This window comes from Balaenoptera physalus, assembly GCF_965194825.1.
Source record: "Balaenoptera physalus genome assembly, chromosome: 14".
NCBI lineage: Eukaryota > Metazoa > Chordata > Mammalia > Artiodactyla > Balaenopteridae > Balaenoptera > Balaenoptera physalus.
Window position 1 is genome coordinate 10,272,645 of NC_138893.1, and position 23,831 is coordinate 10,296,475.

Below are 23,831 nucleotides of genomic sequence, written 5' to 3' on the forward strand. Positions count from 1 at the left end.
TTCATTTTGGGTAGCATAGAGCATGGCGAGGGGATATTTCCTGGAGGTGGTGACGCCTGCTCTGAGTCTAAAGGCTGAGTAGGAGTGGAAGGGAGGGGCCTTTCAGGCAAAGCGAACAGCTTGGTTTTGCTGAAGTATAATACAAGCAAAAAGGCTGGTAGAAGGGTGTGGAGACAGGTCATGGAGATTCTTGTAGCAGTAAGGAGGCAGCAGAAAGCCACTGGAAGGTTTTAAGCAGAGATTGACATTTGATAGAAGGCTGGTAGCTATGAGGATTTGAGGGTGACCAGAGGTCCATCACAGATACCATTTAGAAGTCCGAGACAATAATCCAGGTGAGGGGGATAAGAGCCTGCCTTATAGCTCTATGCTAAGGATGAGAAGAGTTCCAGAAACAGAAATAAAGTCAATGGAACCTGGAGACTGACTTGACATGGGTAAAGGAAAGGTTGTGGTCAAGGGTGGCTCCTGGATCCTGCATGGGAAATGGGTACTTCTACCAAAGGAACCAGAGAACAACACAGGAGTGAATTTAGGGTAGAAGGATGACTCACATTTAGATTTGTTGCATTTGTGGTGCATTTAAAAAATCAAGCAGTTGAATTTAGAAGTATGAAGCTCAAAAAGGAAGATTAAACTGGAGGTATCAACTTTGGAGTCATATTGGGGCTGTGTAAAAATAGAGAAGACACAGCCTTTCCCTCAAGGAATGAATTGATGAACAGTCTCCTTGGAGAGATCATATTAGCATATAAAAAGTGAACAGTTAGCTGCTAAACTATAGGAATAACTATAAATACAGTTAGAATTGAAAGAAAATAGAAGTTAATGTGGCTAGTAATAGTCAACAAAAGAATCTAGAGTAAGAAGTTGTAGAGTGTCCTCACGTATCAAATGTGCATTATTATAAAGGATGCCGTTTTTTCTTTTTGCTTTGAACATCTTTTTGTAAACATTTGTATTTAACGATTTGCTTTTAAAGTTATAGTTTTGCTTTATCCTTCTTTAAAATTGTCTGAAAACTTTTTTTGATCCTAGATGGCAAGATCTTTCAGGAGAAAGTACAGTCAATCAGGTACCTGAGGCATTCTAGCAGTGGAGGAAAGTCTGTTACTAGCCCTGGATTTATGGTAATAAGCCCATCTGGTTTCACTGCTTCACCACCTGAAGGTAAACAGACAAACAAAGACAATGATGAAAGTATAACCCTTCTGTATTTAGTTCTGAATATTTAATAGATAAATAAATTGTACATGTTTTAGCAGCATAATACAACCTGATATTCAGAATAAATAAATGGAAGGCTGAACTTAAAAATAATAGAATATGTTTAAGGAATCCATTTCACTACTTTCTGATATCAGTAACTCACACTCAGGATAATAAGTGACTCTCAGGAGGACTTAGGGAGTGGATGAGGCTCCTGCTATCTTGCTCTGGAATTCTCTCTCCCCTTCTATCATAGGCATTTGTCTTTCATTAAGCTTCTGATTTATTTTCCCATTTTCTTCAAAAGCTTTGTTTGGCTTACTGTCTCCTTTCCACCTGAGCTCATTCTAGACAACTTCACTTGCCATGTGAGTGGCCATCCGTACTCCAGCCTTGACCCTGGGGACCGTCCCCTCTACTTTATCTACCAGTCTGCTTGCATCTGTCTTAGACACCATCAAAGAACGCTTCCCACCCCTAAAACTCCAGTCTCCCACTCTTTATGACAACTTCCTATCCTTCTGGTTTCTTTGTCATCCTCCCAAGTTCCCTCTGCCTATTTTCCCCTTCCAGCCTAGATCCCAGAAGCCAATAATTTTATTTCTTCATTTTCCTTGTCCTCTTGGCCTTTTAGCACGCTTGACCTGAAAAAGTCAAACCTTTCCTCAATCTAACCATCCTCACGCTGCTTAGAATTCCTGCCATTAAAAGGGTCTGTGGCATAGTTGGCCTTTTAATGCTGCCCTATAATTTTTCTGTATATTCAGAATCAGTTGCTTCTTCTATCTCCGTAGCAAGTATATTCAAGTCTTTAAGCTAACAGTACTTTTCTCTCTTCCTAGCTTGTTCTTAACAGACAACCTCATCTCTATTTTTATAGAGAAAAATTAGGTACATGTCTCCTGGTTGTGAACTGACTGTATGTCTTTTCCTTTCCTGACTGCCATCCTCTCCCAGACTGAGACATTCTTTCTCCCAGACTGTTAGTCCCACCTACTCTTGTCTCCAGCTCCAATACAAACCATTAAATAGGCCGGTAAGATAGAGACATGGATAGATAGGACACAGTATCTGGGTATTAACCTCCAGTTTTCCTTCTCTCCCAAAGTGTTTCAGTTATTCTCTAGCACATTTTATGGCCTTTTATTATAATATATTTTTTAAAATTTATTTATTTATGGCTGTGTTGGGTCTTCGTTTCTGTGCAAGGGCTTTCTCTAGTTGTGGCAAGCGGGGGCCACTCTTCATCACGGTGCGCGTGCCTCTCACTATCGCGGCCTCTCGTTGCGGAGCACAGGCTCCAGACGCGCAGGCTCAGTAATTGTGGCTCACGGGCCCAGTTGCTCCGCGGCATGTGGGATCTTCCCAGACCAGGGCTCGAACCCGTGTCCCCTGCATTGGCAGGCAGATTCTCAACCACTGCGCCACCAGGGAAGCCCCCTATGATAATATTTTAAGGCTATGTTTTAATGAGTTTATTTGGAATTTCATAGGAGGTGTCATTTTTTAAATCATTGTGCATCACTCTGAAACATTTTCTAGTACAATCATGCCACCATTTTTTCCAGGTCGTTTGAACAGTCTCTTTTGGCAACCTTATTCCTCCAGCCAAAACCCAGAAATAACTAGGAAAAACTTCTGAGCCATGGAGCTGTTTTATTGCCACAAAGCCTGAGCTCTGAGCAGTTCATTCAGTGCTTGTTTACTTTATATCAGTGCTTCTCAAGTTTTAGCTTGCTGAAAAATCACCTGGAGAGCTGGTTAAAACATAGATCCCTGGGCCCCTGCCTCACACGTTCTGATTCAGTAGATCCGGGGTGGAGCCTGAGAATGTGCATTTTGAACAGTCACACAGAGGTGCTGATCCCATGCTCCTGGCCCACAGGCCATACCTTGAGTAGCATTCACTTATATCCCATGCGCTAAGGATGAGAGTGATTTTTCTGGTCTCCTCCTACATAGAATATAAGAAGCAGAAAATTCGAGAGCTATAGCAAGAAGAGAAAAAACTGTTTCTTCTCAGTAATAGCAGCAAAAAGTGACTACAGAAAGGGAGGAGTGAGAGAACAGTCTAGGGACATTTAGCCTAGTCATAACAACACCAAGTACAACTATCACTAACATTTATTGAGCACCTATTATATGGCAGGCACTATGCTAGGTGCATCATGGATATGATCTCACTTAATCCTTAAAGCAGCCTTGCAAAGTAGATGTTCTGAACCCTCATTTTACATTGCAGAAATGAACACTCATCTAATTAAATGATTTACCTAAGCCACCTAACTAGCTGAACTATCGCTTGAATCCTGTTATATCTCGTTGCAAAGCCCACACTCTTTCCACTGTATCAAACTGCATCCTAATGACTGCTAGCCTGAGGTACATTGAGTTTCACTTAATTCACTTAATTTCACTTCAATAGCACCATTAATCCTAATAACTTTGAATCACTCAGGCAATATTGTATTTTGTTAAGGAGACAGGTAAAGATATGTATTTTGGGAAAATTTTAATAAAAAGTAGTTAAAAGAAAAATAGTTTTAACCTTAAGAATTTTTAAGCATAGTTACTGTGATCGTTAGCCTGTATGGGTTCTTTAATATCGCTAGATAAATGGGTTATTGCTCTGGGTGGGACCGATAGTGCAGAAAAGACGTGGGCCCGCTCGTAAGATTTTTCAGTACTGTTTTTGTGTCTACTCTCACCAGGAAACAATTCCTCCAGTACTGTTCCACCGCAGATGACTGCCAGCATGCTGCGTTCTAGAAGCCTACCAGCATTTCCTACTTCTTCACCTCAAATACAACCACGAAAATTGACTGGAAGTTTGGGTTGTAGTATTGACAAGTTACAAAGCGTTGTAGGTAATGATGTTGCTTCCCAACCAGAGAAATGGAGCCCTCAGGGGAGTTCCGAGACGCTGAAGAAAGGCAAAGAAGATGCTTTTGTCAGTAGCTGTGAGTCTGCAAAAATGGTTTGTGAAATGGAAGCTGTCCTTTCAGCCCATGCCTCTGTCAGTGGTGTCCCAAAAGGAACATCGGGACTTCCAGTGGTCAAAGTAGATCAGAAAGAGGTGGGAACAGAACCCAGATCAGACGATGACAGTCTTGGGGATGAGTTCTGCCCACGCCGACCTGATTACCTGAAGGGACTGGCCTCGTTCCAGCAAAGCCACAGCACTATTGCAAGCCTTGGTCTAGCTTTTCCCTCACAGAATGGCTCTGCAGCTGTCGGCCGGTGGCCAAGTCTTGTTGACAGGAACACCGAAGACTGGGAAAACTTTGCCTTTTCTCTCCGTTATGAGCCAAACCACAACCGAACTAGAAGTGCTCACAGGTACTCACATGTTTTTGTATGCCAAACCCCTCCCCGCTTTTTTTTTTTTTTACTGTTCTTTGAAGAATTTCTGTACTTGTAGAAAAGTCTTTATTATGGGATCTCTTATAACATATATATTAATAACAAACAAAGGTACCTTTCTCCTTATTTTAATACTAGGTGATATTGAATTCCATATTTAACCAAAGGCTAAACCATAAATTGTTCCTGAAGAAAAAATTATCTTATGGTTTATTTAATTCCATATGGTTATTAGAGAAAAACTCTTCAGTTTAGGGAAATTATATGATTTATTATCGTTCCTAAAAGCATCTCAATTAGCACCGTCAGTGAAACTTTCCGCACGATGATGGAAACGTTCACCTGTGCTGTCCACTGCAGGAGACACATAACGCACTTGAAATGTGGCCAGTGCAGCTGAGCAACTGGATTTTTAATTTAATTTTAAATAGTTTAAATAGCACAAGTGGCTAATGGAAATCACAGATGTAGAATAGACTAGTGTTTAATAGACGATATACCTAAAAAATACCGGTGATAAAAAGTGATGGCAAATTTGTTAATCACAGTTAAATCAGGAAACATTTTTTAAACCTTATGCACTTTTGTTTCATCTGTGAAAATTATTACTACTCATCACAGCTCTTAAGGTAATCATGAGGCACTACTTTCCTCCCTGATCTTGTTTTGGTAAGACTTTCTGGGTCTCTGTTTTAGTGTAACTGAAGACTGTTTGGTACCTGTATGCTGTGGGTTGTATGAACTCTTAAGCGGAGTTCTTCTCATCCTGCCTGATGTTATGCTGGAAGACGTGATGGACAGGCTCATTCAAGCAGATACGCTGTTGGTCCTCGTTAACCACCCATCACCTGCTGTGCAACAAGGAGTTATTAAAGTAAGGGCAAATGCGAAATACGTTGTCTTCATTTGGAACGATAAACATATGCGTAATTTAAAATTTGAATGTACATATTCAGATAGACCTGAAGCTTTCTTTTATTCTTAGGCATAATGAGCTGATGTAGTTTGTTACTTCTTACCCTATTTTTCTATGTCTTGTCATCCAGATTTAAGCCCTCCTCCATGTATTGATTCATATCAGTATGTTTTTTAAAGTCTGCTACTTACAAGGAACACACAGGTCATTGGAAGTCTCTCCTGCAGTGTAGTATCGTTAAATCTTAGACACTTACTTCAGGTTTCAGCTCAGATGTCACCTTCTCAAAGAGGCCTTCCCTGTTCACCTTTCAAACCAGTTTCTGTCTAGCCCTGTTCCTCACTTGTTCTATAATAGCATCCTAGGTGTGTCTTGTAATTATCTTTTTAATTTGTTTGTGTATTCATTTTTTTTTAACCTCCCATACTGAAATGTAAGTCCTGTGAGGGTAGGCATCTTGTGTCTAATATATAAAAGGTCCTAAGTACATGATTGAAAGAATAAATATTTGATATGAATGGTTCCCATTAGGAGACAACCCAATATTGAAATGGTCTTTAAAGATTCTCATTTTCTTAGTTTGATGTGGGATATTGTTAAATCAGTTGCAACCCACTATTTACTTAGCTTCCATTTCATGTGTAAAACACTGGGCTATCTGCTATGTGGGATATAAAGGGGAATAAGCCTCTGTATTTAGGAGTTTATAGGCCAGTGGGGAAGAGAGACATATACCCAACTAAGTAAAATGTAAGGACTTGTGTGATCAGTGCTTCACTGGTAGTATTAATAAAGAAGAACGGGAGCACAGGAAAAGCAAATAATTCTGATGCGGGAACCAGGGAAGGATTCATGCAAAAGGTGTATTTTGTATTATGCTGTAAACTTAGAAAGCTTTTTAAGTAGGGCGGTCAAGAGGTGTGTGTTTTGGGAAGAATAGTCTGTCACCACTGTGAGGGAGTGATTGCAGGGGAGAGAGAGGTGGAAGCATTGTGTTCGCAGGATATCACAGTGGTCCAGGGGAGAGGTGATGAGTCCCTGATCTGGGGAAGTGGAAAGTCAAAGGACAGACAGATTTGAGAGACCTTCATAATTACATGTAGGAAATCAGGACAAGAAAAGCCAAAAGTGAGATTAGCCTTGAAGTCTCATAGGATGGTGCTACTGTGCTCTTAAGATCAGAACCATGGAAGAAGTGAGTTTGGAAGGAAAAATAATTACTTAGATTGTACACATGTTGCATTTAAGATGCTGGGAAAGGATGGAAGTTTAGGCCTATGCTCAAGATAAATAAAATGTTAAGAAGTCTAGAAAAATAGAGGTCTGGGATATATATATATATATTTTTTTTTTTTTTTTTTTTCAGAGAAAGCATCATACAGTGTTGACTCATTTTTTTCAGAATTAGAATTAGGCACAAATATTCTACTTATACTCAGCTAAGGCTGCCAATCTGCTAGGTGTCCATGCTCAGCTAAAAAGCTAGTTTCCCATCACAAAAATATTAAGATCTCCAAGACAGGGTCATCATTAGCATTCCATAATAATCAGAGACAAAGTTCATTTTTGTTTTGCTATGGAGGTGGCATTTTTTTGAGCTTTCTCTGTTCTATACAGATGAAATTAAACAATAACTTACAACTACAAATATAATACACTGTCTGACTTGTATACATTATATAAAATTTTAATATATTGTCTAACTTAATTTTTTTCCTTAGCTATTAGATGCATATTTTAATAGAGCATCTAAGGAACAAAAGGATAAATTTCTGAAGAATCGTGGCTTTTCCTTGCTAGCCAACCAGTTGTATCTTCATCGGGGAACCCAGGAATTGTTAGAATGCTTCATTGAAATGTTCTTTGGCCGACATGCTGGCCTTGATGAAGAGTAAGTGGGTTCTTCCCTCCACCAGAATTGGGGATCTTTTGTCTTAAATGTAAAATTTGTCAAACTGACTCTTAACAAAATTACTTGGTCACTCTTAGAAAAAATCTGCTAAAAGTCATTTTCCAGGTGAATCAATTTATTATTTTCCATATTATATTCTTTCTAATATAATTTCTTCCTTTTTATGTCATTCATTAGCTAGGAACTAGTAAGAAAGAAAGAAAGAAAGAAATGCTGCATCAGATGAAAGAAAGTGATAGTTAAGATTGGTTTTACAGTGTTAACCTGAGGTTAACTGAGAAGATGGTGGCTTCTGTGGTCCCAGCAGCAGATTAAAGGAGGGCTCCATAGACAAGCTCCTCACTCCCTCAGAGACCCAGGTTATCTGGGTGAAGAATAAATCCCCCACCTGGAATTCCAGCACACTGATTACTGAGCTTTGTCCCTGGTATAATGCTGAAGGATTAGCAAATAAGTACAAAAATTAAAGAATATTTTTCTCCCAAGCCAAAAGTTTGGCAGAAAAGTTAAGCTGTGATTTCTGTGTATGATAAAGTAGAGAGAAATGTGTGTCTTTGTATTATTATTAAGTGTCTCCTACTTATTTGTAAGTAGACCAATTCAGACCTTGAAGAATTTACTTATTAGTTGCAGCAATGACAATAGTACTTTCCGTTCGCATACAGCTTTTGGCTCTTTCAAAGCAATTCTGCATCATCTCATTTGATTCTCACAACAGTCTTGAGAAGAAAGTAGAGCAAATATCACCACACATATTTGACAGATAAAGAAAATGAGGTATAAAACATGTAAATAATTTCCCTCCATCCCAGAGACAAAGAGTATTGGAACAAGAACTCGAGATCCATTCCTTTCACTAGACCTCTTTTTACTAGTTCCCTGAAATACTGTTTAAAATAATTGTCATTTTTTTTTCCCTGCACACTTGTTATATAGATCCCTAGAGCAGGGGATCTTTGGACAACTTAGTGGTTCATGGACAAATTAAAGTGAGTCAATTAAAACCATGAAATTGTATAAATGTTTCCCTTGAATATTTGTGTATCTGCCTTGGAACAGACTTCTAGCAACACCTTTTATCTTTTTATTGGAGGGAGTTATGATCTAAAAAAAGGTTAAGAATCCTTGCTTCCCTAATTTATGCTTTATAGCTTCAAAATCAAGTCAACAAAATGGCCCATATTGCAATCATTTTTCCTTATTTCATGGTTAATTGCTTCTGATGTGCTCTTAACTGTATTATTTATTATAGATTTGATCTGGAAGATGTGAAAAACATGGGACTTTTTCAGAAGTGGTCTGTCATTCCTATTCTGGGACTAATAGAGACCTCCTTATATGACAACGTGCTCTTGCATAACGCTCTCTTACTTCTTCTCCAAGTATTAAATTCTTGTTCTAAGGTAGCAGATATGTTGTTGGATAATGGTCTACTCTACGTGTTATGTAATACAGTAGCAGCTCTGAATGGATTAGAAAAGAAGTAAGTTTTAAATCATTATTTAAAACTACATCTAATAAAAACTTTGGAAAGGGAAAAGCTTTACTAGCAGGTTACATTAAAGCATCTGATATTTCATAATACTTTCAAAGAATTTCTTTCCTCCAAAACTGATTAAATTAAATTAAATTTGGAGGGCATATTTTTCCATCATTTTCAATAAAGTTTGGTTTAAAAAAAATAAGGTATTTATATGAAATACTTTTAGGTATTTAGAACCTGAAGACAATGTGAATAAATTTAACTGTCCTCAAATATATTTACCAAGCTTCCACTATAGTCTTATAAAAACTATTATCCCCATCAGGAATAGGAAATTGAGGATTAGAGAGATGTAGTAACTTGTTGCAGATCACACAGCTAGTAAACAGAGAACTTGAGGCTGAATCTTCTCACTTCAGAAGCCTGTGCTTTACAGTCACCATGCTCTCCCACTTTTAGCATGCTGTACCGCTGTCTACTACCGTAAATGAATTTCTAGTAGCGAAAAGTACATTGGCAAATGGCTGCCCACCAAGTTGATTAACAGCTTTAAAAAATGTTAGGCAATTATATTTTTATTTGGATTTTGTGCCTTCGGTGTCTGCCTTTATGATGTACAGTATAACATTTTTATTAGCATAATATTAAGATACAAATCTCCAGAAGCATCATCTTACTGCATGTTAAAACATTAAATATTAAATATATTTTTGCAGAGAAGGCAGAGCATATCCTCGGTGATTCTCGAGGCCCAGGAGGCTCTCTGGGTGCTAGAGAGGACTCCTTGTAGTCAGCTCAGTTCGGTTTTTATTGGGCACCTGTTTTATTTAGGGTCTGTGTGCTGGGCATATGAGAAATACAAAGTATTGTATTCCTTAAAACATTTAGTCTTGATTATAATACAGTGCATGAAATTGGTGGAACTTGGGAAGAGTACCAGCAGGCTCCTGCTAAGAGCAGTTTGTTGCTGTTGTTGTTTTAAAGAAACTGTACTTACGGAATGTCCCTATATGCTACTCTATTGATTGCGCCCCCGCCCAAATTTACCATTTCTAACTCTTGCTCGATTTTGAAAAAGTAAGTGGAGAGGCTTAATATCACACACTGAGGTAGATTATCAAGGTTAAAAGTTGAGGGACAGAAGATACTAATTCATATTTATTAGGTAGTTGTAAGTGATTAATACATATGTTCAAATCTGTATCTCTTTTAATCCTTAAAATAAACATACTTTGTGTAAGTGAGATTCAGAGAAGTCAATTAATGTATTCAAATTCACCATCTCTGTGAAGCCTTCTCAGAATTATCCCTCTTCATACCCACAGAATCTTCACCTTTAGTGTGTTGGGAACCTGCCAGTGCATTCCCACAGTATCTTGTGTTAGTCTCTGTTGTTACATTTACCACCACCTACTGGTTATATTTATCTGTTCACTTGTCTGGTCCTTTGCAAGCTGAACTTTCACAGGAGTCAAAACGTGTCTTCTTATTTCTGTTCCTAGCATGTAGTTTATGTAACCTGCCATAGAGTAAGCATGGATAAATATCGAATGAATGCATGAATGAATGAATGAATACTGGCAGAACAGGAATTTAAACCAGTTCTTTTTGCCTTAAATTATTTGTTCTTTTTCTTTAGCGTTCCTTTGAATGAATACAGATTGCTTGCTTGTGATCTGCAGCAACTTTTCATAGCAGTTACAATTCATGCTTGCAGTTCCTCAGGCTCACAATATTTTAGAGTTATTGAAGATCTTATTGTACTGCTTGGATATCTTCAAAATAGCAAAAGCAAGAGGACCCAAAGTAAGATTTAATTTTCATGGATTTGTGGGGGGCAGTTGTATAATAGCCAAAAATGTTAGTAGAACCTAATCTCTTTCTCTGGCTTCCATAGAGAGAGTGGGATAGAGGAGAGAAACTGTTTTACTAAAGGTTCATCCTTAACTTTGTTTACTGGCTTTAAAAAGAAGCCTTTTTAAGTGGCAAAAATTTAAAAGTGATGCCCTGATGTAATTAGTAGCTGCCAACACATCACTAAAAGAAGCTGCTGGGACTTCCCTGGTGGTGCAGTGGTTAAGACTTCACGCTCCCAATGCAGGGGGCCTGGGTTCGATCCCTGGTTGAGGAATAGATCCCACATGCATGCCGCAACTAAGAGTTCGCATGCTGCAACTAAGAGTTCACATGCCGCAACTAAGACCTGGTGCAACCAAATAAATAAATAAATAAATAAATATTAAAAAAAAAAAAAAAACTGCTGATTTTTCTTACCAAGTAGAATGAAAAGGCTTATGCTGAATAGTAACATAAAACATTAGTTTTCTTTAGTGGCAAATATTATAGTGAATATGGGGCAGAAATATGTGAGAATTTCTGGTTAAACTTTTGCCTTATATATTAAAAAGGCTGTTCTTTAAAACAGTTATATAAAATAAAATAAATTTGTGAGCTAGTATTTTTCTATTGAATTTTTTTATAGTAATCATTTAGAAATTTGCTTTAAAATTGATTTTAAAGACAGTTAAGAAATGTTTACTACCATTGAGAACCCATGTTGATCAAAAATTTTAAATTTATCTCTAATAAAACATTATTGGCAGTTTTGATATTGCATGAATGTAAGAATCAATTCAATTAAAAAAAAATTAACAACCACATAGCTTGAAAACATTCTAGTATCTTCTGTTTTTAGATATGGCTGTTGCACTACAGTATAGAGTTCTCCAGGCTGCTATGGAGTTTATAAGGACCACCGCAAATCATGACTCTGAAAGCCTTACAGATTCATCTCAGTCGCCATCTGCTCCCCATCATGCAGTATTTCAAAAGCGAAAGAGCATTGCTGGTGAGTGCTGAAATAATATTTTAATAATTATAAATGGAAGGTAGCTTGACTCTCCTGTATTCTGATGGCATTCACATTTTAAAACATTTCTTTGTTTCAAAAGCTAAACTATAAAGTTTGAGAAGGTTTTCCTCCCAGAGGAGGAAAACTGCTACTTTCCTACTGCTTTCTTTTCAGTGCTCTTCTCATTCAGTTATCTCTTGAGCACCTGCCATGTGCCAAGCACTGTGTTAAATGTTGACGATACAGTAATGAAAAGAAAAAAAAAAAGACACAGATTCTTCCCTTCTACCATAAAGTAGTAGAGAAATGTAGAAGGTAGGAATAGAGACCGTAACAGGGCAGCCTGATTTACATCCAGAGTTAGAGAAGTCTCTGAAGAAGTGGGATTTCAATATAAGGGATGAGAAAGGAGTTAGCAGGAGCCAGAGGAAGAGTATTACAGGCAGAATGAACAGCCGACGTGCAGGTCCTGGGGCAGGAAAAAGCTAAGGTTGTTCAGAGAACTGAAAGAAAGCCATGTAGCTGAAGTATAGCCCTTGATGAGATAGTGCTGCCAGATGAGGCTCTACAGGACGGCATGAACCAGATCATGTGTCATCATATGGGCCGTGTTAAGGACTTTATTAGATTTTACCCTAATGGGAAGTTGTCAGAGGTTTTTAAGTAGCTGGCATGACATAGCCAGATTTTCATTTTGTAAAGACCATTCTGGTTTCTGTGCAGAGTGGATTAGAGGAAAGTAGGAAAGGTAGTGGGGAGTGCAAGGAGGAGGCTATTGCAATAGTCAGGGCAGGAGGTGATGGTGCCTTGGATATGGTTATGTTATACACGTGACTATAGGGCTTGCTCTAAATGAGGACATGTCATCAAATTCTAATTTTTAATATTGTTAGACTTATTTTTTCCACAAAATCTGCTCTGCCCTATATACACATTAATTCTGAAAGATAGCGTAAACACCCCCCACACATACACATTGGCTCTATATATGCACACACACACACACACACACACACATATATATATACGTCTGTATATACTGGACATAGGTACATGTGCGCGCACACACATACACACATATATATATACGTCTATATATACTGAACATAGGTACATGCGCGCGCACACACACACACACAAACACAAACATATATATACGTCTGTATGTACTGGACATAGGTACATGCACACACACACACACACACACACATATATATACACGTCTGTATATACTGGACATAGGTACATGCACGCGCGCGCACACACACACACACACACACATATATATATACGTCTGTATATACTGGACATAGGTACATGCACACACACACACATATATATATATACGTCTGTATATACTGGACATAGGTACATGCGTACACACACACACACATATATATATATACGTCTGTATATACTGGACATAGGTACATGCGTACACACACGCACACACAGACATATATATACGTCTGTATATACTGGACATAGGTACAGGCGTGCGCACAAACACACACACACACACACACATTTCTCCAAACTGAGGACTTGGTAAATTGTTTGAAGTTTAATCACGCATACAGTCTTGAGAGCTTTTAAATCCAAATCTTTCTTCTACCTGGTTAAACTACTTCATTGTGGTCGGTGCTATGCCGAAGTTTAAAACCATGTGAAACACTCATCTGTAGAGAAAAGCTATCAAATATACATTGTTTCGCAGGAGTATGTTTACATTATGCTAAATGAAAGCTTATGTAAATAAAACTTGTAAAGCATCCACATAACTAAACTTATCTCCCTATACATCCTTCTTTAATTAATTAATTAATTATTTTTAACATGTTTATTGGAGTATAATTGCTTTACAATGGTGTGTTAGTTTCTGCTGTATAACAAAGTGAATCAGCTATACATATACATATATCCCCATATCTCTTCCCTCTTGTGTCTCCCTCCCACCTTCCCTATCCCACCCCTCTAGGTGGTCACAGAGCACCGAGCTGATCTCCCTGTGCTATGCAGCTGCTTCCCACTAGCTATCTATTTTACGTTTGGTAGTGTATATATGTCTATGCCACTCTCTGACTTCGTCCCAGCTTACCCTTCCCCCTCCCCGTGTCCTCAAGTCCATTCTCTACATCTGTGTCTTTATTCCTGTCCTGCCCCTAGGTTCATCAGAACCTTTTTTTTTTTTTTTTTTTACATTCCGTGTATATGTGTTAGCATACAGTATTTGTTTTTCTCTTTCTGACCGACTTCACTCTGTATGACAGACTCTAGGTCCATCCACCTCACTACAAATAACTCAATTTCGTTTCCTTTTATGGCTGAGTAATACTCCATTGTAAATATGTGCCACATCTTCTTTATCCTTCCTTGATGTACTATCTGAATATAATCTGTCCTCATGAGCTTCCCTCCCAGTTGTGCCTCTTTTGTCCCGGGTAGAATTCCATCTTTTACCAAGTCTGGCAGTAGTGCTCAACTGCCTGCATGCCAAAAGGTGACTTTTGGACCATTTTCCCTTTGCAGGATTTCTTAGTCAGAGACTGCTTAGATGGAATTCACCCTCTTTGACAGAGGAAAGTATACCTTTACTACCTGAACAAATGCCTGCTATTTCTTCCTTCTTGACGTTTCTCTTTCTCATATCTGTTTCTTCCCTTTTCTACCTAGTTCCCTGGTTTAGTTTATGATCAGCTGGTGCCTGGGCTAACACAGCAGCCCTTTTGCTATTTTCTGTTTGGTCTGTGATTTCTCTAACAGTCTGTCATCTCTCTCTTTATGTACTAGCGCTTTTATCACCCTAAGCCTAAGAGCCCCGCAGAGCTCCACGTTTGTATTATTTATTTTTTCTTTGTGTGAGTCATTTTAAAGTGGATAATAGACTTCTAGTCCTTTCTCTAAACCATTCTCCTTTTTGTTCCTGACTCCTCTAGCCTCTTCTGCTGGGGCTTATATTTTTCACACTATCTAAGTAAATGCAGTTACTGTAAGGCCACATGAGGCTTATAGAATCCTAAAAATTTTGAACTTGATAAAAGACCTTGAAAGTCATCCAGTCCAGCTTGCTCCTGTTGCAGATGCACTGAGGCCTAGACTTAGAGGCTGCTGGAGCGAGGCCCCTGCGCCCGTCTCTTTGTGTCCTACCCAACACCCACTCCTCCCAGGTCTGTTGTATCTTTATGTCTGTCTCAGGTCTCTCCCAAGAATTCTTCCTGTTTTAAATACTACCTTATTTAAATTCTGTCATTGTGAATCCAGTTTATAAAACTCCACTTTACATGTGTTAAACTGTTGCTTTGTATTTCCTTCCATGTTGTTTTACACATGTATTTGGCAAAGCCTGTGTTTTATTTGTTCAGTATTAGTCAAAAATTATTGTCAAAAGTGTGTTGGCCTTGTACACTGTCGGTGCAAAACATACACAGTGCTGAAGCTCCTCTGCTTCTGAGCAGTGTGGTTATTAAAAACTCACTGAAGTCCATTTGTTCATGATACTGAAGTGACTAAGAGGGATTTATATTTCCATCATTTAGATAATGAACTGTTCCTTCAAAGATTTCATACACGCTGTTCTCATTAGTGACAGATGTTTGGAGGGATGTTTTTTTCCTGGATAGACTTGTTTAGCGTTTACTGAAAACTGCTGAGACGGCGGGCGTCTCCAGCCCCACAGCCGCCACCCCTGCACCTCCCGCGGGCCTCGTGGGGGCAGCTCCTCCTGTGGCCGCACGCCACAGTGTGTGATGGCAGCCAGGTTCGCTCAGGCTGTGAACCCCAGGATACCCATGGCCTGGGACCAGCGTTTCTTCAGCAGCACGGCCGCCGCATCTAGGTTGTGAGGTCTCCTGCTCTTGGAGGCGTTAGGTAGTATTTTATTGCCAGCTTAACCTTCTTGCAGCCTGACTCGTGTACCATTCTGCTCAACAGCTCCGATGGTTCCCTACCACCCAGTGAACAAAGCGCCGATTCCTTAGTGTCTGTGTCTTTTTTTTTTATATACATAGATATGTATAAGAGAGAGAGAGAGAATTCTGCTTGAATAGTATCATCACTATTTAGTATCACTCAACCTTCTGTTTGTAAACTGATTTATAATTCTACTCAATATAGTATACTTTTCCATATAATATAAATATTCTTATATTTAATGAATGCCTAATAATCTGTTAGATTTGCCATGATCTTCTTCCCCAACCATTATCAATAAACAAAGGTTTTTTTTTTTTACTTGTTTGTTTTTGCTATTATAACAGGATAGCAATGTACATTCTTACATATGTATTTTTTCCCTTGTCTGCTTATCAATATAAAAAACTTTACACATCGCCTTAATACACAAAGGAAGAAGTAAGTGTTAGGGTATTATTTAAAGAGCTACACATACATTTAAACTGTCATAAATAATCATATATATGTGTGTGTGTGTGTGTATATATATATATATCGTGTTATTGATATAATTCACCTACCAATGAATTTCCTTTCTAGTTCAACCATTAATAACAATACCAACTATTAACTTTTAATTCTTTGTATGAGACAGACATTGTGTTTCACGTACATTATTTTATTTAATCCACAGAACAAACCTCTTTATCCATTCGTTCAGCCATCAGATATTTATTGAGCATCAACCATGTATCAGTTATTATTTCATCTGGTCTCATGGAACTTATATTTTACTGGAGAAAATGATCAGTAAGCCTGTAAACAAATATATTTAGTATAGTGTCAGATAGTGACAAATATCTACCTGTGAGGTAGGCTCTATTTTACTTTGTAATCCACATCTTACATATAAGGAACCTGAGGCTTAGAAAGCAGAGTATGTGAGGCCACACCAGCTCAGTGCAGCTTCACAGCCTGACTGCTGGGATACCCTCCCACTTTTTCAAGTACATAGAACTGAAGAAGACTTAACATTTCCTTATTTGGTGTATTGCTGTGTCTCTGAATTGTGATTATCAGCTGCTTATACAGCATGAAAGCTGTCAGAGATGTAGACATTTGGAAGAATCTGCTTAAACTAAGGACATCATCTGATAATATTATTCTTGAATATATCCCAGATATGAATTTTTCTTATTTTTATTTGCTTCATTTTTGTCTCAAAGGTGACTCCACCTACCAAAATGTATTAACTGATAAAAAATACTGATTACCTAAAATACTGGACAATCTAAAATGCCATTAAAATATTTACATATCTTGCAGGACGAGTCATTAAAACCTATTGTAAGTAATGTGTATAGAGGCTATTTGTGGACTTTGATATATATGCTTTCATAATTTAAAAAAGGTTCAATTCCAATGAAGGATTTCATTATTCCTCACCTACCAAGACGTCATTTTGGTTCCTGTGGTCAACTTCCGATGCCCTTCTCCTTCAGTCCATTAAATGAAGACTCAGTCCCCTCCTTTTCTCCTGGATCCGCTCCCTGTGTGGTGCCTGTCAGAGCAGGTGCAGTAACGATGCAGGAACCCCATTCCTGCCTCTTTAACCTGAGGAAACATTTCTCGGGAAACGCTTTTTAGGATTGAATCCCACGTGATGCATATGTTCCAAATCACTTTAATATCTGAGCTCTTCACTTTATTTGGCTGATTTCTACTATGTCACTATATACGCTTTTCAAAACTAATTTATAAAATTCAGCAATGTTAATTACCCAGAAATAGTAATGTTCATGCTAAAATGTGATGTGCTTTACAAATCTGTTGATTATTTTGGAATACAAGGAAGTGAAACAGTATTTGAAAATATTTTGTCAAAACATTCTGAACTGTATGTGTGTATATATATACACACACACAGACACACACACACACACACACACACACACACACACACACACACACACACCCTTCTAAGAGTTCGAGTTTTTCAGAGGACTAAAATTTTGCCAAATGATATCCACCCTACTAAGCTGTGTCACAAGCTTCAACATTCTGGTTTAGGACTTTGACATCAGAGGTACTGTTGCACTTCTTCAAAGAGGGAAAACATACTTTCTCTTAATCACTCTTTCCTTTGTATAAATTACCTTTGAATTAAATAAAGTTCTTTTCATGGTCTGACAATCAAAAAGTTACAGCAGAAATAGTTTCTTTGGTCCTTGTTAACTCTGGCATTTGACATTTTAATTTATATACTTGAAGGTCCTCGAAAATTTCCCCTCGCTCAAACTGACTCTCTTCTGATGAAAATGCGTTCAGTAGCAAGTGATGAACTTCATACGATGATCCAACGGAGAATGAGCCAGGAGAATCCTGTCCAGGCCACCGAAACAGAGCTTGCACAGAGACTGCAGCGGCTCACCATTTTAGCAGTTAACAGGATTATTTATCAAGGTAGGACTAGAGAATAAATATGTTCTTACTCAGATATTGAACTAAAAGGAAAATAATTTAAGAGAGAACTGACTAGGTTTCAAATTTTTTAACAGCATTATATTTTCATTGTTAGCATCCACACTGGTAAAAGAATCTCTCATTTGGAACTAATAGCCTTGAATAAAATTCCACTTTTTAATATGTTAAATGCTGGCCTAGACTGACCATTGAAGTTTAAAATAGTACAGCACCTCCAATATATTTTTTAAACTTTTCTTTGAGATAATCATAGGTTCACATACAGTTGTTAGGAAATATTACAGAGATCCTGTGTACCCTTTACCCAGTTTCCCCCGATGGATCTTGCAAAACTATAGTCCAGTATCAGTACCAGGATATTGACATGGATACAGTCAAGAAAAAGAACATTTCCGTCACCACAAGAATCTATATGTTGCCTTTTAGCACCACACCCATCCTCCTCCCACCCCCATCCCTTCCTCAATCCCTGGCAACTATCAATCTGTTGTCCATTTATATATTTTCATCATTTCAAGAATGCTAAATAAATGGAATCATACAGTACGCAGCCTCGTGTAGGACTGGCTTTTTTCACTCAGCATAATTCTCTGTAGAGTCTTCCTGGTTGTTGCACGTATCAATAGTTTGTTCCTTTTTTGTTTTTGGTGAGTAATAGTCCATAGCATAGATGTCACAGTTTAGTCATTTAGCTGTTGAAAGTTGATCTGGGTGTTTTTCAGTTTGGGGTTATTACAAATAAAGCTAGCTGCTATAAACATTTATGTAAAATTTTTGTGTGAACATGGGGCTTTCCTTTTCTGGGATAAATGTCCAAGAGTGCAGTTTCTAGGTTGTACAGTAGTTGTGTGTTTTGTTCTTGTTAAGAAACTGCCAAACTTTTCTAGAGTGGCAGTATAATTTTATATTCCTACCAGCAATGTGTGAGTGATCCAGTTTTCTTCATGTCTTTACCAGCATTAGGAGTTTCACTGTTTTTAATTTCAGCCATTCTGATAGGTAATATAGGGGTATAGCCTTGTGGTTTCAATGTGCGTTTCTACAGGGGCTAAATGATTTATATATTTATATATAAACTTTAATACCTACAGCAACCACTAAAAAGCTATGCAAAGAAATATACTCAAAAACACTATAGATAAGTCAAAATTCTAAAAAACGTTCAAGTGACACACAAGGTGTTTTTTTTTTTAACTTTTCTAATTTATATTTGGGGCAACCAGCCTCCAGGGTAAACTGTGAAATTGAACCATTTTTATCACATGCATGGCATTTGATGGGATAGCATGTCCAGTGAAACAGGTCTGCACGTCTGTCTAATGTAAATATCACATGGTCTTTATGTTTAATTTGTACAAGAACCTTTATGACTTTAATAATTTTGCAGTTTAATTCATCTTCATTAGTAAAATAAACCTTTAATTTAGAACTGCGTGACTTATGTATGTTTAAATTTCTACATTGTTTTAGGTGAATTCATTTTCTCTAGTATATTGTATTTTCTACAGCTAATACACCTACTACACATTTATATTGTGACAACTGAATCAGAAATTACATAGAATATTTTTGCCAGCATCATTACCATTTGTAATGGCTAGTGATTTGACTAATTCAAATTTGACTAATTTTTTTTTTTAATTCAGTTTCTTTTAATATCTTCTTTTTTTTTTTTCGCACACACACTGTATTTTATTTTTACAAGAGATAAATAGACTGACACCAAGCATTGTACATGGATGACCACAACAAAAGCAACAATGATTGCAATTACCAAACATGAAACACACTCATACTATGTCATAATATTGACATTCAGTCCAGTAATCCTCCACTGTAACAGCTCCTTTACTTTGCAGTGAAAATTGATTTGTATATTCTTTGCCTCTGAAATTTGACTAATTTTTTGACTTGATTTGACTAATTTTTTATTCTTCTTTTAATGCAAAGAGTTTAATCCAGACATTATTGACATTTTGAGTACTCCAGAAAATGCACCGCAAAGCAAGACCTCAGTTTCCCAGACTGAAATTTCTGAAGAAAATATTTATCATGAACAGCCTTCTGCGTTCAATCCATTTCAGAAAGAAATGTTCACGTATCTGGTGGAAGGCTTCAAAGTATCCACTGTAAGTAAATTAATTACATGGGAAACGTTCATTCACAGAAAAGGAGCAGGGGTTTTGTGTGTCTGTATTATATGTTTTCAAAATCATATTCCTACACTTTCACAGCGTTTTCTGAAACTCAGACAACTTGAATGTTAATAACAGAGTAAAATGTACTGCTAGTTTACCCTTTCGAAGAGGACTCACTTCATGCAGCGTTGGTTTTTAAGCCTGTAACCCAACAACCATGTTCTAATGTTGTAATTTTGTAACTAAGCACAGCATCAGAAAAGAGTGGGAATTTGATGATTACTATGAGGTTTAAACTAATAACCTGTTTTTAGCGGACTTTATTTATAGCTACCTACTCTAGAATTATTATTATTATGAATAATTATGAAGTGTATGTAGATGTTGCCTTAAGCATATCCAACAGCTTCAAAGTGACACAGAGAATACTGACAAGCGTCAGGCTCCATTTATCATCAACTCACTTAGGGTTCCGTGGGCCACTTACAATTGACCATAGGGAACAACAAATTGGTCAGTACACTCCGTAGATTCCAAAGGCTAATCTAATTCTAGCAGAACTCATAAATCATGATTCTGCCAGTCTCTAAATCTAAACTAGATTTTGTTGTCTGCAGGTTCCACTTAGAACTGAATCATTCACACAGAGCCCTTAGGACTAGGAGTAATTGGAGAGCCTTTTCCAAAACTCAGAATAAACTCTAAAATGTACTGATTCCAGTTTTTAAACCAGATGCAGGATATTTGATCAGGATTGGGTTAGCCTTAGCGGGACCACAATCGAAACAACTTATTTGGTTATTTGTTAGGGGATATTGATGGTCAATTTACATGCAGTTCTTAATTTGTGACAATTATACTCAATGTTTTAGTACTAATTCAAATCTTTATTATGAATCCTTTCTCTTTTATATTGCAAAATCAATGTAGGCTTATCTACCACTGTTCTTTGATGATTCTTTTTTTTTTTTTCCTTTTAAGATTTCCAAGCCCTAGGTAATTTTTTTAAGTGGCTTAGGACTTTAGCTTCTTTGTCTCTCCTTTTTAAAATTGTGGTAAAATATACATAACATAAATTTTGCTATTTAAGTGTACACATCAGTGACCTTAAGTCCATTCACACTGTTGTGCAACCATTACCACTATCCATCCCCAGAACTTTCTCCATCGTCCCAAACTGAAACTCTGTACCCATGAAATAGTAACTCCCCATTAGCCTCTCCCCCAGCCCCGATAAACCGCTGTTCTACTTTGTCTCTATGACTTTGACTTTCTAGATACCTCATATAAGTTATCATACAATATTTAATATAATATTTGTCCTTTTTGTATGTGGCTTATTTCATGATTCATTTTAGTAAAATGTTTTTAAGTTCATTCATACTGAAGCATGTATCAGAACTCCCTTTTTAAGGCTGAACAGTATTCCATTCTGTGTATATACCACGTTTTGTTTATCCATTCATCCGTCAGTGGGTACTTGGATTGTTTCTGCCTTCTGGCTGTTTTGAACAATGCTGCTGTAAACACTGGTGTACATCCATCTCTTTTAAACCCCATTTGTATGGGTGTATATGTCTTTCTAATTTCAACTGTTTAAAAATTCTAGAGTAAAACATGTTCTGTGATTTTTAGGACTGTGTTGAGGTTAGGATATTATTGCTTAAGAAGTTTGATCCTAATTCATTCCTGTTTTGATTTAAGGGTTCAAGTAAAGCCAGTGGTTCCAGACAGCAGTGGGCTAAAATCTTATGGTCTTGTAAGGAAACCTTCCGAATGCAGCTTGGGAGACTGCTCGTGCATATTTTGTCACCAGCCCACCCTTCACAAGAGAGAAAGCAAATTTTTGAACTAGTTCGTGAACCAAATCACCAGGAAATACTACGAGACTGTCTTAGCCCATCCCTGCAAGTAAGTACCCCAGTACTTCGTAAGTAAAAACTATTGGTCAAATATAAAACTGTACAAAACAAGAACTGAAATTAAACTGTATTTTCATGCCAAACACCATAAATTAGTTTTCTTACCAAATAAATATTTTCTGAGGTCTTTCTTCAGATGCTCTTTACCAGAGTCAATTTGACCTCTGTTTATTCCCCATTTTTTTCCAGGGTTTAAGAAGTTCTATATCTGAGTTCTTATAAGACCCTTTGTAATTTGTTACTAAATCTTGAAGTGTTTTCTTTAAGAACTGTTTGGAGACTTTTTTAAGCATTGTATTATCCATGAAACATCTATAGTGAATAGCTCGAACAACAGTACATATAACATATTTCAAAAATATTTACAGTAAGTTAAAATAAAAAATATTTATTGATCATCTGGAATGATAAAATCAAAATACTTAAAGAATTTTAAAGTCTATAATTTCTATCATTTAACTAGTGATAGATGGAGAATTTAAATGGTACAACCATTCTAGACAGCTGTTCAGCAGTTTCTTATAAAATTAAACATACCCTTAACCTGTGACCCTAAAATTCCATTTTTAGGTATTTACCTAAGAGAAATTACAACATATGTCCATAAAAAGACTAGTAGAAGAATATCCATGGCAGCCTTTTTACTAATAGCCAGAAACCAGAAATAACCCAAGTGTCTGTCACTGGGAGAATGTGTAACTAAATTGTGATATATTTATACAGTAGACTACTATACAAGCAATAAAAAGGAACAGACTACTGATACACCCACCAATATGGTTGAAGCTCAAAATCATTGTGTCGGTGAAAGGGACAGCCAAGCACAAAAGAGTAGACATTCTGTGATTCTATTCATATGAAGCCCAAGAACAGGCAAAATTAAGATATGGTCATAGAATTCAAGCAGTAGTTGTCTCTGTGAGGAGAGGAGCAGTGAGAAGGGGAGTTGATTGGAAAGGGGCATAAGGAAACTGCCTGGGGTGATAAAAATGTGCTGTATCTTAGTTTGGGTAGTGGTTACATGGGCGTATGCAGTTGTCAGAACTCGTAGAAATGAACATTTAATGTCTATATGCTTTATTGAATGCAAATTATACCCCTATAAATAAAGTATTAGATGATATTTCAGAAAGGACAGGTATCCCTTTTATATCCCTGGGAAACTCAGATTTATCATACTAAGAACCAGAAGGTTATAGATTTGAAGTGATACTTTCAGGTGCTCTTTCCAGTATTAAGACTCTCTCAGGTGCACTAAGGGCATTGTCTTTCCTTTCCCAAGGCAGAAGCATAGCTAGCCCGTAGTTTCCTTCTGTGGAGAATTCAAAGAGATGTTCTTTCATTGCTTTATACTTAGCAAAGCTGCCGTCCCTCTGAATCCAGCCCTGATGTTCCCACTCCTCTCCCACCAGCCTCCCTTCTCTACTGCTCCATTTCTGTTGGTGGTTTCCGTACTGCTTTCGGGTTGAAACATTGGAACTACGGTTGACTTTCTTCTCTCTTTTGAATCCATTTTATTACCAAGGCCAGTTATTTGTCTAGTCCTGCCTTTCTCTATAGTCTGCCCACCCATCCTAGTTTACACTTTCACCCCTTATGCTTGAATCACTAGAATAACCTCCTCTCCACCTCAAGACCAAAAACTGTATCTGGTAATTTTTT

General features: G+C 37.5%; 1 protein-coding gene across 4 annotated transcripts in view; it reads left to right on the forward strand.

Moving 5' to 3' along the window:
- Nucleotides 1–23,831, forward strand: part of LYST (lysosomal trafficking regulator) — a 181,209-nt gene that overhangs the window by 88,405 nt on the left and 68,973 nt on the right. For 3 of the 4 annotated variants that reach the window (XM_082423108.1, XM_082423110.1, XM_082423111.1), the window contains 11 exons: nucleotides 1,039–1,170; nucleotides 3,921–4,548; nucleotides 5,269–5,446; nucleotides 7,210–7,379; nucleotides 8,653–8,883; nucleotides 10,523–10,689; nucleotides 11,579–11,731; nucleotides 17,037–17,198; nucleotides 17,897–18,088; nucleotides 20,060–20,238; nucleotides 21,952–22,158. In XM_082423108.1, the coding sequence (XP_082279234.1) occupies nucleotides 1,039–1,170; nucleotides 3,921–4,548; nucleotides 5,269–5,446; nucleotides 7,210–7,379; nucleotides 8,653–8,883; nucleotides 10,523–10,689; nucleotides 11,579–11,731; nucleotides 17,037–17,198; nucleotides 17,897–18,088; nucleotides 20,060–20,238; nucleotides 21,952–22,158 (2,399 nt within the window). The remainder of the gene's footprint in view (nucleotides 1–1,038; nucleotides 1,171–3,920; nucleotides 4,549–5,268; nucleotides 5,447–7,209; nucleotides 7,380–8,652; nucleotides 8,884–10,522; nucleotides 10,690–11,578; nucleotides 11,732–17,036; nucleotides 17,199–17,896; nucleotides 18,089–20,059; nucleotides 20,239–21,951; nucleotides 22,159–23,831) is intronic. The other variant, XM_082423109.1, reaches the window with a different exon arrangement.